The 15,016-nt window shown below is 44.4% G+C and overlaps 1 protein-coding gene across 3 annotated transcripts in view; it reads left to right on the forward strand.

Annotated features, from left to right (window-relative positions):
• The first annotated feature begins 7,395 nt into the window (after window positions 1-7,395).
• The window catches only part of SLC37A1 (solute carrier family 37 member 1), a 62,727-nt gene continuing 55,106 nt past the window's right edge, over window positions 7,396-15,016 (forward strand). Inside the window, exons 1-3 of one of the 3 annotated variants that reach the window (XM_063096434.1) lie at window positions 7,396-8,018; window positions 8,127-8,191; window positions 11,268-11,492. In XM_063096434.1, the coding sequence (XP_062952504.1) occupies window positions 11,437-11,492 (56 nt within the window). In that variant the 5' untranslated portion in view covers window positions 7,396-8,018; window positions 8,127-8,191; window positions 11,268-11,436. Of the gene's footprint in view, window positions 8,192-11,267; window positions 11,493-15,016 lie in introns of all 3 variants that reach the window. The other 2 variants (XR_010023568.1, XM_063096424.1) reach the window with 2 other exon arrangements.

A 15,016-nucleotide genomic window follows, 5' to 3' on the forward strand; every position in this document is an offset into this window, starting at 1 on the left:
TCTAAAAATATCAAACTCATAGAAGCAGAGAGAATGGTGGTTGCCAGGGAGTGGGGGGATTAGGGAGATCATGGTCAAAGGGTACAAAGTTTCACTTTGGCAGGATGAATAAATTCTGAAAATCTAATGTACAGCATGGTGACTATAATTAATGTACTGTATATGTGAAATTTGCAAGAAGACTATTTCTTAAATGTTCTCAACAGCAATAAATAGATAAATAAAACTGTGAAGTGATGGATATACTAATTATCTTGTTGTGGTAATAATTTCACAATGTATACATACAAGGTGCTTCACAAACTTGTGGAAAAATATAATTGAAAGATAATACAAATCTTTCCATGACCTTTGTTTTTTAAATTTTTTTTTCAATTTTATTTGTGTGTATTTTTGTGGGGTACAGTGTGTTGTTTCAATACATGCATATATTGCGCAATGATTCACTTAGGGTAGATAGCATAGTTTTTGTCCCCATTAGTCCACACCTTTTCCTACCCCCCTGCCCCCCAGCATCTGGTAATCATTATTTTGCTCTCTCTCTCTATGAGAACCAATTAAAAAAAAATTTAGATTCCACATATGAGTGAGACCATGCAGTATTTGTCTTTCTGTGCCTTTCATGATGGTTTCCATTTCCATCCATATTGCTACAAATGATAGGATCTCATTTCTTTTTATAGCTGAGTAGTATTCCATTGTGTATATATACCACAGTTTTTCTGTCCTTTCATCCGTTGATGGGCATTTAGGTTGATTCCATCTCCTGGCTATTGTGAATAGCATTATGGCAAACATTCGAGTGCAGGTGTCTCTTTGATATATTGATTTCATTTCTTTTGGGTATATACCCAGTAGTAGGATACCTGGATCATAAAGCAGATCTATTTTCATTCTCTGAGGAAACTTCATACTGTTTTCCACAATGACTGTAACAATTTACATTTCCATCAATGATGTAAGAGGGTTCTCTTTTCTCCACATCCTCGCCAGCATTTGTTATTTTCTTTGTTGTTGATAATAGCCATTCTAACTGGGGTGAGGTGATATTTCATTGTGGTTTTAATTTTCATTTCCCTGATGATTAGTAATTTTGAACATTTTTTCATATGTTTGTTGGTCTTTTGTGTGTCTTCTTTTCAGAAATGTCTATTCAGGTCCTTTGCCCATTTTTTAATTGGGTTATTTGTTTTGTTGCTTTTGAGTTGTTTGAGTTCCGTGCATATTCTGGGCATGAGCCCTTTGTCTGATGTATAGTTTGCAAACACTTTCTCCCATTTTACAGGTCATCTCTTCACTTTGTTAGCAGTGTTCCTTGCTGTGCAGAAGCTTTTTAGTTTGCTTTATTCTCATTTGTGTATTTTTGCCTTAGTTGCCTGTGCCTTTATTGTCTCATTCAAAAAAGTGCTGCCCACTTCCATTTCATGCGGTGTTTCCCCTGTTCTAGAAGTTTCATAGTTTGGGGTCTTAAATTTAGGTCTTTAAATGATTGACATGATTTTGAGTTTTTTAATTTATTGAGACTTTTTTTGTGACTGAACATATAGTTTATTCTAGAAAGTGTTCCATGTGCTGCTGAGAAGAGCATATATTCTGCAGCCGTTGGATGAATTGTTCTGTATATGTCCATCAGGTCCAATCAGCCTAGAGTAGAGATTAATTCTGACGTTTCCTGGCTAATTTTCTGTCTGGGTGATCTGTCCTTTGGTGAAGTATAGTCCCAGCTATTATTGTGTTGGAGTCTATTTCTTCTGTTAGGTCTAATAGTAATTACTTTATATAACTGGGTGCTCTGGAGTTGGGTGCATATGTATTTGTTATATCTTCTTGTTGAATTGATCCCTTTATCATTATATAATGACCTTCCTTATCTTTTTTTACTCTCCTTGGCTGGAGGTCTATTTAATCTAAGTATGGCTACTCCTGCCATTTTTTGGGTTCTGTTTGTATGAAGTATCTTTTTCCATCCCTTCCCTTCCAGATGGTGTGTATCTTTATAGGTGAAGTGAGTTTCTTGTAGGCAGCATATTGTTGGTTATTGTTATATGATCCATTGAGCCATTCTGTGTCTTTTAATTAGGGAATTTAATCCATTTACATTTAAAGTTATTATTGGTATAAGGGACTCGTTACTACAATTTTGTTCCTTTTTTTCTGGTGATTTTGTTGATCCTTTTTTTTCCTTTTTTCTTTTTTCCAATCTTACTGTCTTCCTTTGTGATTGAGTGGTTTTCAGTGCATTTTGATTTCTTACTATATGTATTTTAGTATTTCTTTTATAAGCTTTTGTGTTATGGTTATCATGAGGCTTACAAAATCCATGTTATAGTTATAACAGATTATTTTTGACTAATAATAACCTAAATTTGATATCTAAGAAAAAAGAAAGAACCAAAGCCAACTCTATGCTTTGGCATCAAACCCTTCCCACCCCCCAACTTTTTGACATTTTGTTTTTCAGGTTACATCTTTTAATATTGCCTGTCTCTTATATAGTTGTTGTATTTGTTGTTATCTTGTTAGGTTTGTCCTTCCGTCTTCATACTAAGGATGTAAGCAGTTTATTCACCTTCCTTATGACATTGGAGTATTCTTAGCTTGTCTGTGAACTTACCATACAAATGAATTATGAGTTATGTACCTAATGAGTTATGTACCTTCAAATGTTTTCTTGCTGCTTTTTAACATCGTCTTCTTTCAGACTGAAAAACTCCTTTTAAAAGGCATTTCTTGTAAGGCATGTCTAGTTTTGGTGAACTAGAGTTCCTTTAGAGTTTGTTTGTCTGGGAAAGATCTACTTCTCCTTCATATTTGAAGGTTAGTTTTGCTGGATAGAGAATTCTTGGCTGACAGTCTTTTTCCTTCAGCACTCTGAATATATCATCCTTTCTCTTTTGGCCTGTAGAGTTTCTACTGAGAAATCCTCTGAAAGATGTATTGGGGCTCCATTGAATATTATGTGTTTCTTTTCTTTGCTGCTTTCAATACCCTTTCTTTCTCTTTTGTTTTTGATAATTTGATTATGATGTGCCTTAGGATGTTCCTCCTTGGATTGAATTTGATTGGCAACCTCTGAGCTCCCAGAGGAGCTGCAGTATCTGGATGCTGTCATCTTCCTACATACTTGGAAAGTGTTCAGCCATTATTTTCTTGAATATGCTTTCTACATTGCTTCCTTTCTCTCCTCCTCCAGGTATGCCAATTATCAATTATGCCAATTATTATTTTACTTGAGGGAGCCCCATATTTGCTATATTTCTGTTTCATTTTTTCCTTTTTTTTTTTTTTTTTTTTGCTCCTTTGATTTTACAATTTCATATATTTTATCTTCGAGTTCACGGATTCTTTTCTCAGTTTGATTAATACTGCTATTAGAGCTTTCCATCGAGTTTTTCAATTCAGATAATATAACCCTTATTTCTAGAATTTCTATTTGTTTTTTTTTTTTTTTAATTGATTCAATTCTTCTGTTAACTCTCTCATTCTGCTCCTGGATTTTTTTCCAGATATCATTAATTTTCTATCTGTATGTATTAGTCCATTTTTGTGTTGCTATAACAGAATACCTGAGGCTGGGTAATTTATACAAAACAGAGGCTTATTTAGCTTATGATTCTGGGACAACTGCATCTGGTGCAGGCCTCAGGCTGCTTCTACTTATGGTGGGAAGTGGTAGGCAGCCAGCAGGTACAAGCAGATCACATGGCAAGAGGAAGCAAGAGAGAGAGGGGAGGTGCCAGGGTGGTTTTAAACAATTTTCTCTCACGGAAACTAATAGCGCAAGAGCTCACTCCCTACCCCCACCCACAAGGAGAGCATTAATCCATTCATGAGGTATCCACCCCCATGACTCAAACAGCTCCCAACATCGCCATATTGGGGATCAGATTTCCATGTGAGTTCTGGGAGTACAATACATCCAGATTCCATCACTGTATTTTCTTGTGACTCCCTGAACATCCCTAAGAGTGTTATTCTGAATTCTCTGTGAGATATTTCATAAATCTGTTATTCCTCTGAGTCCATTGATAGTGCTTGGTTTGTTTCCTTTGATGGTGTCATATTTCTCTGTTCTTTCTCAATCTTTGTGTCTTCACATTTATGCCTGGGCATTTGAGGAGACTGCTACTTCTTCTAGGTTTTATAGGTGTTCTTTGGTGGTGTTAGACCTTAACTGGTTAATATCAGAGCTTTGTCTCTGGTCTGTGGCTTTGGTTAACTCCAAAATTGGGGGTACTTCCACGGGGACTAGTATTTGAGTCCTGTGGTTGAATTAAATTACTGCTTTTCTGCTGATTGTTTGCAGAAGTCTTTTTCTGTGGCTCAGATATTAATTGTTAGCCTTTTAATCATTTCTGGGTCTTGTGAGGTCAGATACACCTGGGCTATGTGGAAATTCTGACCCCGCCTGTCTTTCCATCAAAGTGGGCCCCTTGCTGTCCTGTCTCCCTGACCAGTCTCCACTGAGTGGGTCCGTGCTGATCACAATGCAGATCAACTGCCCACGGTACACCCCAGTGTTCCCCCACTGGGATGGCCTCCTTCCTGCACTCCAAACACTTCCCATAGGGAGGGCCGTGTGTGTTCCTTGCAATGCCTCACCAGCCTCTAGGTGGCTCCTTCTCTGGTCGGCTGCAATCTCTCACTCCTATGTGGTCCACCTGAACCCTGTCAGTGGTCTCATTGGCCTGGGGGCTGTTATGGTGCACTCCAAGGCCCCCCTCTCCCCTGCAGATTCCAAACAACTTCACACAAAGGGCTCAGCTTGGGCTTTCGCCAGCTCCTGCTCCGTGTGTTTACTTGGCCAGCCCTGAAGCTGCCAGGGCTCAAATCAGTCAAAGAAGTCCCTTCTTTCTCTCACTGTGGCTTCTCCCATCACTAACTCCGCAGGTCTCTCCTCCTCTTTCCCCAAGCTCCGGCAGTCTCAGATTGGCAATCTTTGCTTTTCAATAGGTGTAAATTGGTCAGTTGTGGGGGTGAGTGTCACTGGGGATTGTCTATTCTACCATCTTGATGATGTCTCTTTCCATGAACTTTTTGAAGTACTCTTGCACATCAAAACATCATATTGTATACCGTAAATATATACAATTTTTCTTTGTCATTTATGCATAAATAAAGCTGGGGGGAAAAAAGAAAAATAAACTGTTTCAATGATGGTGATGTCCAAGCTGTCCTAAGCTTGTATTATAGCCTTTCAAGCATAAAACCTCATATGCTCATGGAAGCAATCACAGATTTACATTTTGAAATGTAAAATGTTTTATTTGGAAGTTTTACATAAATTTACTATCACCTTCAGCACACTTTAAAATGTTTCTTATAATCATATAAAACTTAATATTTTATAAAAGATCAATATTTATTCTTTGTAAATTAAAAGATTAATATTTTCAGGAAATATATGTATAGACCATCCCAAATCCGCTCTAGCTTACCCAGTGTGCCATACAAATTATATCATTTTTTGATGCAAGAAAAGTTCGTGAAAAACACCAGAAGAACCCTGTACTGTGTCATACTGTGTTCATTCATGCAGTTAGCAAACATGGGTGAGTACTTTCTGCATTAGAACAGGACACAAGAATCCCTCTAACCCCTTTCTAGGGGCCAGGAGATAGATTTATGAATAACTAGTACAAGTTCATTGTGGCATGTCAGGATAAAAAGGTTTATACAGTGCCCTCTAAATGCAATGAAGATTACCTGAGAGAGTAGACAAATATTTCACCTGTGTCTCAGCACCTGAGCTCACTAGGAAAAGCTGGGGTCAGGAGGGCCAGGGCAGAAACACCACAAGCACACGTTCTTGGAAACTAAAGAGCTGTCCAGAAGCTTTGGGCAGAAAGAGAGGCTCAGCTGCAAAAGGGGTTTCAGGATTTGTTTCTAGCTACTAAGGAATTTGGTCTCATTTCTGTGGGTGAGGAGATATCTTGAAGGTTTTTAATGAGGAAGGTCAAGTTAGATTTTGCTTTCTGAAGACAGGTTGAGGCAGCTGAGAGTGGGTTGAATGAAGGAGAGCTTGGAAGTGACAAAGCTAAGGCACAAGCTCAGTGAGAGATGAGTAGCCCTGAGCAGAGCCAGCAGCCAGGGCCAGGGAGGGTGAGCAGGCTGGGCTGGTTTGGCCATCACCAGGAAGGGAGAGGTAGGAAGGAGGAGAAAGAACTGGCAGAGGGAGAGCACGCAGGAGAGAGAGATTTCCGCAGAGAGAGACGTAGCCAGAGAGAGAGAAGACTGGAGGTTCTGGGCCACCTCACTTGTGGGATGCAGGGCCGGCGGGCTTCCCGTGGCTGGACCGTAGGCAGGTTTCCTTTCTGCTGCAAAGCGCTTCTCAGAAGCCTAAGGAAGCAGTAGATTTGACGCTATACAGCTCAGCAAAGATACAGATATCAGACTGTTCCAGAAACAGCAGGGCCCCAGGGGAAACTGTAAGGCTTGGTAGGGGACAGGAGCAGAGCAGCAGAGGAGAGAGGCCTTCTCTGCTTGCCTGAAGAGGGACCGTCGCTGAGCCTGGGGCGCGGCCCGTAGGGCACTGTCCAAACAGACCGGTTTGGGCATTTACGTCCAGGCCTTGGGTCGGCTTTAGACTTACGCATTGTTTTAAACTGGGGCAGCCTTCTTCCTGGAAGATTTGCTTTCTGCCTCTCTTTGTTCTTCTAGGGAGGTGCTCATAGGGAGAGGTGGGCTGGGCCTGGGAGCCGGGCTGGAATGCCATGGCCTGTGTCTGCTGTGGGTGATGTGCAGCACCCCTAGGAAAATAACCGGGCCCCTCTCGGGCTGCCCGAGGCAGTGGCAAGAGATGAGAGTGGAATTCAGGGAACAACTGTTCCTGGGGTGAAATGGGAACTGTCTTCCACGGGCCGGTTGGTCAGGGGTGCCCGGATGCTGGGCTTCTCCGGCCTCCCCATGAGAGCTGTGTGTGGCACAAGGTGTGGCACACGTTGGTTCAACCCAACGTAGCCATGTCCTGGTGCCCCGTGTTCATTTTATACAATGCTAGTCTTCGTGATTCGGACACGTGACAAGGCACGTTAGCAACACAAGTCGGGAGGCCAAGGAAAGGCAGTCTTTACCGCGGGGGCGCGGTGGGTCCTTCCCATCTGCCCCGAGGGCCCTTGAGGAACATGCCAGTCCGTGCCCGTGCGCCCTGCGGGCCCGGGAAGGCGCGGGCGACGGCCCAGGGACGCGGGCGGCCCTCGGCGTGGGGGCGCGCGGGGACGAGGTCGGCGGACGGGGGCGGGGCGGGCGGCAGGGGTGAGGCGGCGCGGCCCGCGGGCCGGGGAACGCGAAAGGGCGGCGGGGCCTCCCGCGCGCTCCAGGAAGTCGCGAGCAGGAAGCGCCCGCGGCGGCCGGCGGGCCGGGGCGCGGGTGCGGCGCGCGGGCGAGGGGGGCCGGGAGCGGCCGCGGTGGGACCTGCCCTCCGCCCGCACCTGCCGCGCCCGCGCCGCACCGGAGCCCGCCTCGACCCTGCGCCCTCCGCCGCCGCCTCCTCTCTCGGTTCGGAATTTTTTTTTTGGAGGGCGGGGGAGCGGTCTCAAGCTCTTTTCTTTGGGACCTAGAAGAGTGGCCCTGGGCGACAATACTGGGCGGATTCCAGGAAAGTGGAGGCAGAAGGAGCGGGTGCTGGGCCGGCAGTCGCTCACCAAAGCCCCTGTCCTGCCGGGTCCCCTCGCCACCCCGGCCCGGGCTGCGGTGACAGCTTGGGGGGCTAGAGAGCCGGCTGGAGGAGACCCCGCGCATTGTCTGCTGCGCGACGGGGACGTGGGCGTGCCTGCTGGCTTCACCTCCTCCGAGGACCAGCAGCCCGGGGAGGAGCGCCAGCGCCTTGGCTCTGGGTTGTTTGTCCGTGGAGCAGCTGGTTCCCGGAGCCCGTGAGCCTCCCGGCCAACACGAGTGACAGCGACCTTCTGAGTTTATAATAAAGGGCTTAAAACGCCGGAAAGTCTCCCAGCCGCTGGCCACCAACCTTGCAGCCCTCCCCTCCCTGAGGCCCACGCTCTGATCTGGTGACCGAGGAGGTACTGTCTAAGGATTTGCATTCGAACGGAGGAGACTGGAAAGCCCCTTGCTCCACTCCCCAGGTTTGAATTTCTAAAGGAAGAATTCTCTGCCTTTTCCTGGTCTAGAGCTGTCACTCTCTGGAAGGTGCCTGCCTGCCCTTGAACTTAATTGTGTGAAGTTGTGTGAGTGGGTAAATAAATTAAATTTTCCTTTATTGTTTCTTGAAAACCCAGGGCTCTAGACCGTCGGTGTTTCACCATGTAGTTTTGGAAATGCATTTACAGGTTCTGTTTTGTGCAAACCACCTTGATGGGGAATAGAATGCAGATTCCTTGAAATTAAGCCAAGGCAAAGAGATAGAAGCTATTTCCATTAACCTTTAGTATTGAATGGAGTCTGTAAAAGACAGACCCATAGAAAGTGCTTACTCTGGAAAGGAAGTTGTATTCTATCTCCTAATTTTAAAAAAGAAAAATGCACAGAAACATTTGGGGGGAGGGACATGCATTTTTTCACTCATTTTTGCTTTTAAAATGATTCAGTTTAAAAATGTCATTAAGTAGATTGTTTAAAATATCTGTAGGGCTGCTTTGATTATGTGTAACGGTGCTTCAGCTCCCCAAAGTCCCTTTTGACATTACTCTTTCTCTTACTTTTTAGCCCATTTTTTTGAGCTTCCACAGAGCACCTGGAACTGTTCTAGGCGGCACAGATGACCACATGGGAGGGTCTGAGAATGGAGCTTGCCAACGTGTGTTTCTCTCAGCCCATTCCATTTTCCTGTTGCCTAGACTGGGCTTTTTCAGAAGATAGGCATAAAACCATGCTTTTTACACATTTTAATACTGATGTTTTAATGGGATATTTCCTAAGTTGCTATCTTTGACAGTACAATGAAACTGGACCTTTTGATCCCTTTGCCTAGTGGGGTGGTAAGTTCCAGGGGAGCCTATAAAGAGTGGGAAAAAAAAAAAAAAAGGATTGTCTTTTTATGTGGTTGGGCCATGTGGCAAAAACAGGGTTTAAACCAAGTGATTTGCTCCCATTCTGCGTCCGTCCCTCTCCTTGCAGGGGATGGGCAGGAAGAAGAGCTGTTGGAGGGAGGAGGTGACCAAGAGAAACAGGACAAACTGGAATTTGCTTAGTGGCCTCGCCTCATTGTCTCCCCTGTGAGAGGCATGCCATGCCTCTGCTTCAGGATGACCAGGGGCTCACACATGAGTGTGCCAGTCATTGTGAGTGACTTCAGAGGCCTTGACAGATATAAGCACGTCGGCGTCCACTGGGTGCTGCACAGGCTAGGGAGGAAGGGGTCTCATTACATCCCAAATGTAAAATCACTATCTTTACACATCTTAATCCCACTTACCTTGAGAATTAATAGCACTTAACTTTCACCCATTTTACAGGAGAAAGAACCCATCATTGTTTTAAAAAGAAATCAAGATTTACTCTTCCAGATAATTTTCAGTGCTTTCTGAGTCTATATTGTTGTTGCTGTTATTGTTATAGGCTTTACCAGATTTGAACTGAAGTTTATTGATTTATTTATTAGTAGATGGCAATAGAGTATTTCCAGACATGCTGGGCATAAAGAAGCAGCATTTGGATGGAGGAAGAAATTTGATTCTGACCATCAGTTTCCAGGCATTGAAAATTTAAACTGGGGCTGCCCAGATGGCTCACTGGGTTAGAGTACAGCCTTGTAACATCAAGATCACGAGTTCAGATCCCCTTACCAGCCAGCTGCCAAAAAAAAAAAAAGAAAGAAAAAGAAAAGAAAATTAAACCAAATCCTTCACTCTGAAGTCATCCTCACAAAATTGTTTCTCAAAGTATATCTAGGCCCAAACTAGAGCCCACTCATATTGAGCAATATTTTAGCAAGGTATTTTTTAAATCTAGAGGTTTTAGCAAAAGCAGTTTTGAAGCATTTGCAGCCATTCCTTCAACATGAGCTTCTGGAGCATGTGTTCTGTGCTAGGTTCTGACCTGGGAAGTGGGAAGAGGACAGTCACCTGCAGTCCTGGGCCTTCCTCTCTTGAATTTACAATAAGAATAATACCAGTTAGTATTTACTGAGCATTTGCTACATACCAGGCCCTGCACAAAGTGCTTTCCATGGATTATCTCATTTCATTTTTATAACAGTTAGGTGCTATCAGCCCCATTGTCTAGCCAGGGAAGGTGAGGGAACAGAAAGGTTAAGCAACTTGCCCAGGCTTGCCCAGCCCAAGGTCAGCTGTGGGAACAGGAGGCATTCCTGGGGGAGTGCAGCTGGCCCTGCGGAGTCAGGAAGAAAGGGTGTAGCTCTGCAGCTGGGGCAAAGAGAGGGGATTTCAGGCTTCTGGGATGAAAGCTCAGCAAAGATTTTGAGGGTTTTTTTTGTAAAAGGTAATATAAAGGAAAATCCTCGAAGAATGTGCAGTTTTTGAAAGCTGGAGGGAGGGCAAGAGTGAGTGTGGGGACCAATTCTATTTTGGAGACACAGTGACTTAGGAGTGTAGGTCATGAGGGTGGCTTTGGGATTGGAGACCAGGTCTGCCTATGCACTGGGCCCCTTATTGGCCCTCAGCCCTCCCTATCCATCCCTTCCTGTACTGCTTTGCCTTCAGCCCTGGCTTCATGATGAGGCCATTTTCCAGGGCCTCTGAGGTGACCACAGGAGATAAAACTGAAGAGGCAAATAGAGGTGAAGTTTATTTCCATAGCATTAGATGCACTTCAATTCAGATTGCAAAGCCACAACTAAGCATTCAGTTTGATCTGCCATCTTGTCCAGGCCTATGCCCCTCACTGTTACTATAGTTCAAAGATCACCTGGTTGCTGGTGGGTGGAATTAGCAAGTGTGGTCCCACAGCATGCTCTGATCACTGGGCACATGGCATAACCACTGGGCATATACTTGGTTTCATGTGAACATTAATCTGAGTTCTGTAGAGTGTTGTGGCTAAGAGTGAATGGGCTGATCTCTGGATGCCCTCCAGATGCAGATGAGCTTGGTGGTTCCTTTTTATACATCATCAGAATGTCACGTGAACTTCATTTCAGTGATCTTTGAGCAAACCGCCCCAAGGGCAAAGACGCTCTCCCTCCACCTTGTGGTGGCAGCACTTGTGGTGGACACTCCTTCTCGTATGGGAAACCCATCTTGGAACTGGAGTGGATAGCACTACTGTACATCTCTGTAGTCACTTTTGTCTGTGAATCTGAAGGTGCCATTGGCAGGACACAGGACTTTCAGCACCTCTTATTCTCCTTATAGAGAACAGAGCCACTGCCAGAAGGAGGAGGAGATGAGGCTGGCAGGAAGCTTCTCGGTGTGACTTCTACCTCCAGAAGGTGCAGGGCATCTCCAGAGAGCCTGGATCCAGGATTAGTCATCTATGACACATCCCATTTTGTGACAGAGCTCCGTGTCAGTGGCAACGTCAATGGCGCGACTCCCTGTGGGCATTCGTTTTATTGTCTCGTTCTCCAGGGATCAGTGGTAAGCCCCGTGGGTCGGTCCCTTGGTGTGGTACTACGCATAGGTGGGAGCACTGGACAGGTGGCTTTCCCACTTAATTTCATTATAAAACATGGGCAATATGGATGGCTGGCCTCCCCCAATACTATTGACTTATTTACTGGTTGCGAGAGCTGTGACTGGAAACACTGCCAAGTTGTCCTTCATCTCTGACACCAGCACTGGCAGGTGGTATTTGGACTACTTTGTGGTCTTCAGTGGTTTTTGTAGTAACCCTGGTCCTATAGAAAAGTGACCACTGACCACCAGCAGGATTATGAAATGGCTGTGGGTGAAATAGTACATTAACTTCAAGCCCAGATGAGTGGCTTAGCTGGGGCAGAGCTTTCAGGAAAAATGAAACCAAAACACAGTTAGGTGTGGACCAGAGCCCCACATTCTGTCCAGAGAGCACCTGTCCTGTCATGCTGAACCCTTCTCACAGATGGCTTCATCGAATCTGCACTCCTGGAGGAAGCAGATGGCAGGACAGGGGCAGAGCTGGGCTCCCTGGCCTCCAACCCGCCCTGCTGATATCTGTCAGAGGAAAAGCTTTTCTTCTACCCACTTAGGTTTAGTTTTTGGGGGCCTAAGAATTAAGCTGACAGAAGACAGATTAGCAAGATAAAAGATGGATTGAATCATATATGTATGAGAGGTCATGGAAAAGTCATGCTAAGGGGTGTTTAGAATTTAGGATACCATCTTTAGAAAGGGCAGGACAGGGAGAAGAGCACTAACAGGAAAACACCAAGACAATGGATGGGAGACGCGCTAGTTTTTTGTCTGTTTAGGTGTGGCCTGGAGATGATTTATCTCCGGAGATAAGAGTCAGTCTTCCTTGGTTGCTCCCAGGAGAGGATTTATGCCAATTGACTTCTATCAGGTACTTTTGGGAGGCTGTGCTTTTAGGCAGATAACAGACTTCAGGAACTCAAATACCTTCTGCCCAAAATGACTTTTGTGCCATAGTGGCATATTCTAGAGCCCTCATCTCCTTCCTGCCTACCCACCGTGGCCGCTACCCCTTTGGCAGGTTCTCAGGCCCCCGTGGCTGGTTGGTGGAGTGTCCAAAGCGAGTCTTAGGTTTGACTTGAAAACATCTGCATTCTTTAAGCAGGTCAATTCCCTTCTTGACTCTTATTTTGTGTTTACTGGGAATCTAGCCACCAGTGTTTAAACGCTTAGGTTTTCTTTAGTGAGTGTTTAGCTTTACTTTGTAACTTTATTTTGATATAATTTCAAACTCACAAAACTTACTAACATTTGTAAGAATGGTGCAAAGAACTCCTGAAAACTGCTCATCACACATTAACATTTTGCTTCATTTGCTTCCCTGCCCCGCCCTGTGCATGTGTGCGTGTGTGTAGATACAGTTATGTATAAATGCAAACATCATTTTGCAAACCATTTGAACCAGTTGCAAACATTAGACCCTTTTATTTCTAAATAAACATGTATTTTCTATGAACAAGACCTTTTATATAACCATGGCATAAAGATCAAAATCAGGAAATGAAACACTGATAAAATACTGTTATCTAATCCATAGCCCATATTAAAAACTACTTCAAATGTCCAGTAATATCTTTTATACTATTTTTTCCCCTGTCCGTGATCCAATCCAGGATCATACATTGTGCTTAGTTGTTTTCTGGGTATGTTGGTCTCCTTTAATCTGTAACCATTCCTTGGCTTTTCATGACCTTGTCATTTTTGAAGGGTTCAAGCCGTTCATTTTATAGAACGTCCCTCATCGTAGGTATGTCTGTTATTTCCTCATGATTATATGCAGATTATGCACTGTTGGCAAAAATCCCGCAGAAGAGACAGATTTCTCACTGATGGGAAGGGGGAAGGGAACTACAGTGAATCGTGTGGTGTTGGATGGAAATTAAAGGTCTCAGGATGAACTGGTGAAGATAGATGCAGAAATTACATATCAGAGTGTGTGTGCATGCGCGTGTGTGCAAGTGTAAACCACACCCTCACTAAGAGGTCCTGGACACAGCAACACCCAACACAGAGAACACATCTCACTCCCAGGTCTTGGTTCGTGCAGGCCACATTCCCACTGAAAGGAACCGGGAGTGCTTGCAGACGTGGCTGATGCCAGGACCGGGGCAGGGAAGGTAGAAGGGGAGCCTGGAACGTCTGTGCCAGAAAATAAGGAAGTGTTTACAGTTGAAGGGACTCTCGCTGACCAAATCTAGGATAATTTGAGATTTAAAATAAATGATACTAGTAATTACAGCTGTAATCAATAGGATTATAGCCTATTGAATACAATAAGAATCTGATGAGTCCATACTGATATAACAAAATAAATGAATAAGTGGAGGAAAAAGAGAGCTCTTCCTTACAGTCAAATGCCTGCTGCTAGGTAGATCAGGGATGCTGGAGCTAGCAGATGACCCCCAGAGCCATCAGAGAGATGCTTAGTGCGGGTGTGGAGCGTCTGTGGACGCACAACATGGAGAGACAGTGTGAGGAATAGGATAGCTACATAATTTCATAGTCGACTCCCACAAATTTCTTGTTCATCCCTTAGGGGGAAAAGTTGTAGTTTCCCTGAGGGACAATGTGGCAGACAGCACCTTAACCAGTGACCAGCATTAATGACGCCAACTTCACGTGCCTTCTGATAGGATGCTTTGAAGAGGACATGGCGTCAGTTCTGTGTTTGGTTTTATTATTTTAACTTGAGGATGTCTTTGGACTAATTTTTAAATCATATTGCTCAGTAACTCTCAAAAGCATTTGTTTGTTCCTTATTTGCATATGACTGAGATAACACCCAAACAAGGGGACAGCTATTCCACCCGGAGCCTCATACCCTGGAGCAGGTTGCTGTTCATCTAAGAACATGTGATGTTCAAGAACACCTCTGAGGAGGCTTTGGAGGTGCACACTTATCGGTTTTGTCATTGTTGATACTTGCTCTTTTGCTATAAACTCGGGGTTAACGGAAGCACTATTCTTGTTGTATTGGTGGATGCAGAGAGCACTACGGTTAGACATAACTGCAGCAAGGAGGCGGACACTGACTAGTAAAGGTTAGGTAATTCATCTTAACGCAACCTCACCTTAACTAATTATACCTGCAAGACCCTGTTTCCAAATAAGTTTACATTCTGAGGTTTTGAGTGGACATGAATTTGGGGAGATACTATTCAACCCAGCACGGGATTGTGTGTTAAAAGGATAAAAGGAAACAAATATCATTCAAAACCTTTGCTTGATAAAGAACACGATGATAGAATTACAGAGTGGGAAAAGGGCTTCAGGGTGTTGTTTGGGACTCCAACCCCAGATGCCAGGATACTCCTCAGGAGTAAGATGTCTGTTTGCTGTGGCGGCCAGGACTAAGAGGGCCACCAGCCCAAATGTGGCTGCTGTGGTTTAACGGTGACTGGTGAGAATGGTGGCCAGACTGTGCTGAAGGGGAAACCCAGCCTCCGGCTACTGGCTCCTTCCTCTACCCAAATTCTATGTAAAGAAGATGA

This window comes from Cynocephalus volans, chromosome 1 (assembly GCF_027409185.1).
Source record: "Cynocephalus volans isolate mCynVol1 chromosome 1, mCynVol1.pri, whole genome shotgun sequence".
Lineage (NCBI taxonomy): Eukaryota > Metazoa > Chordata > Mammalia > Dermoptera > Cynocephalidae > Cynocephalus > Cynocephalus volans.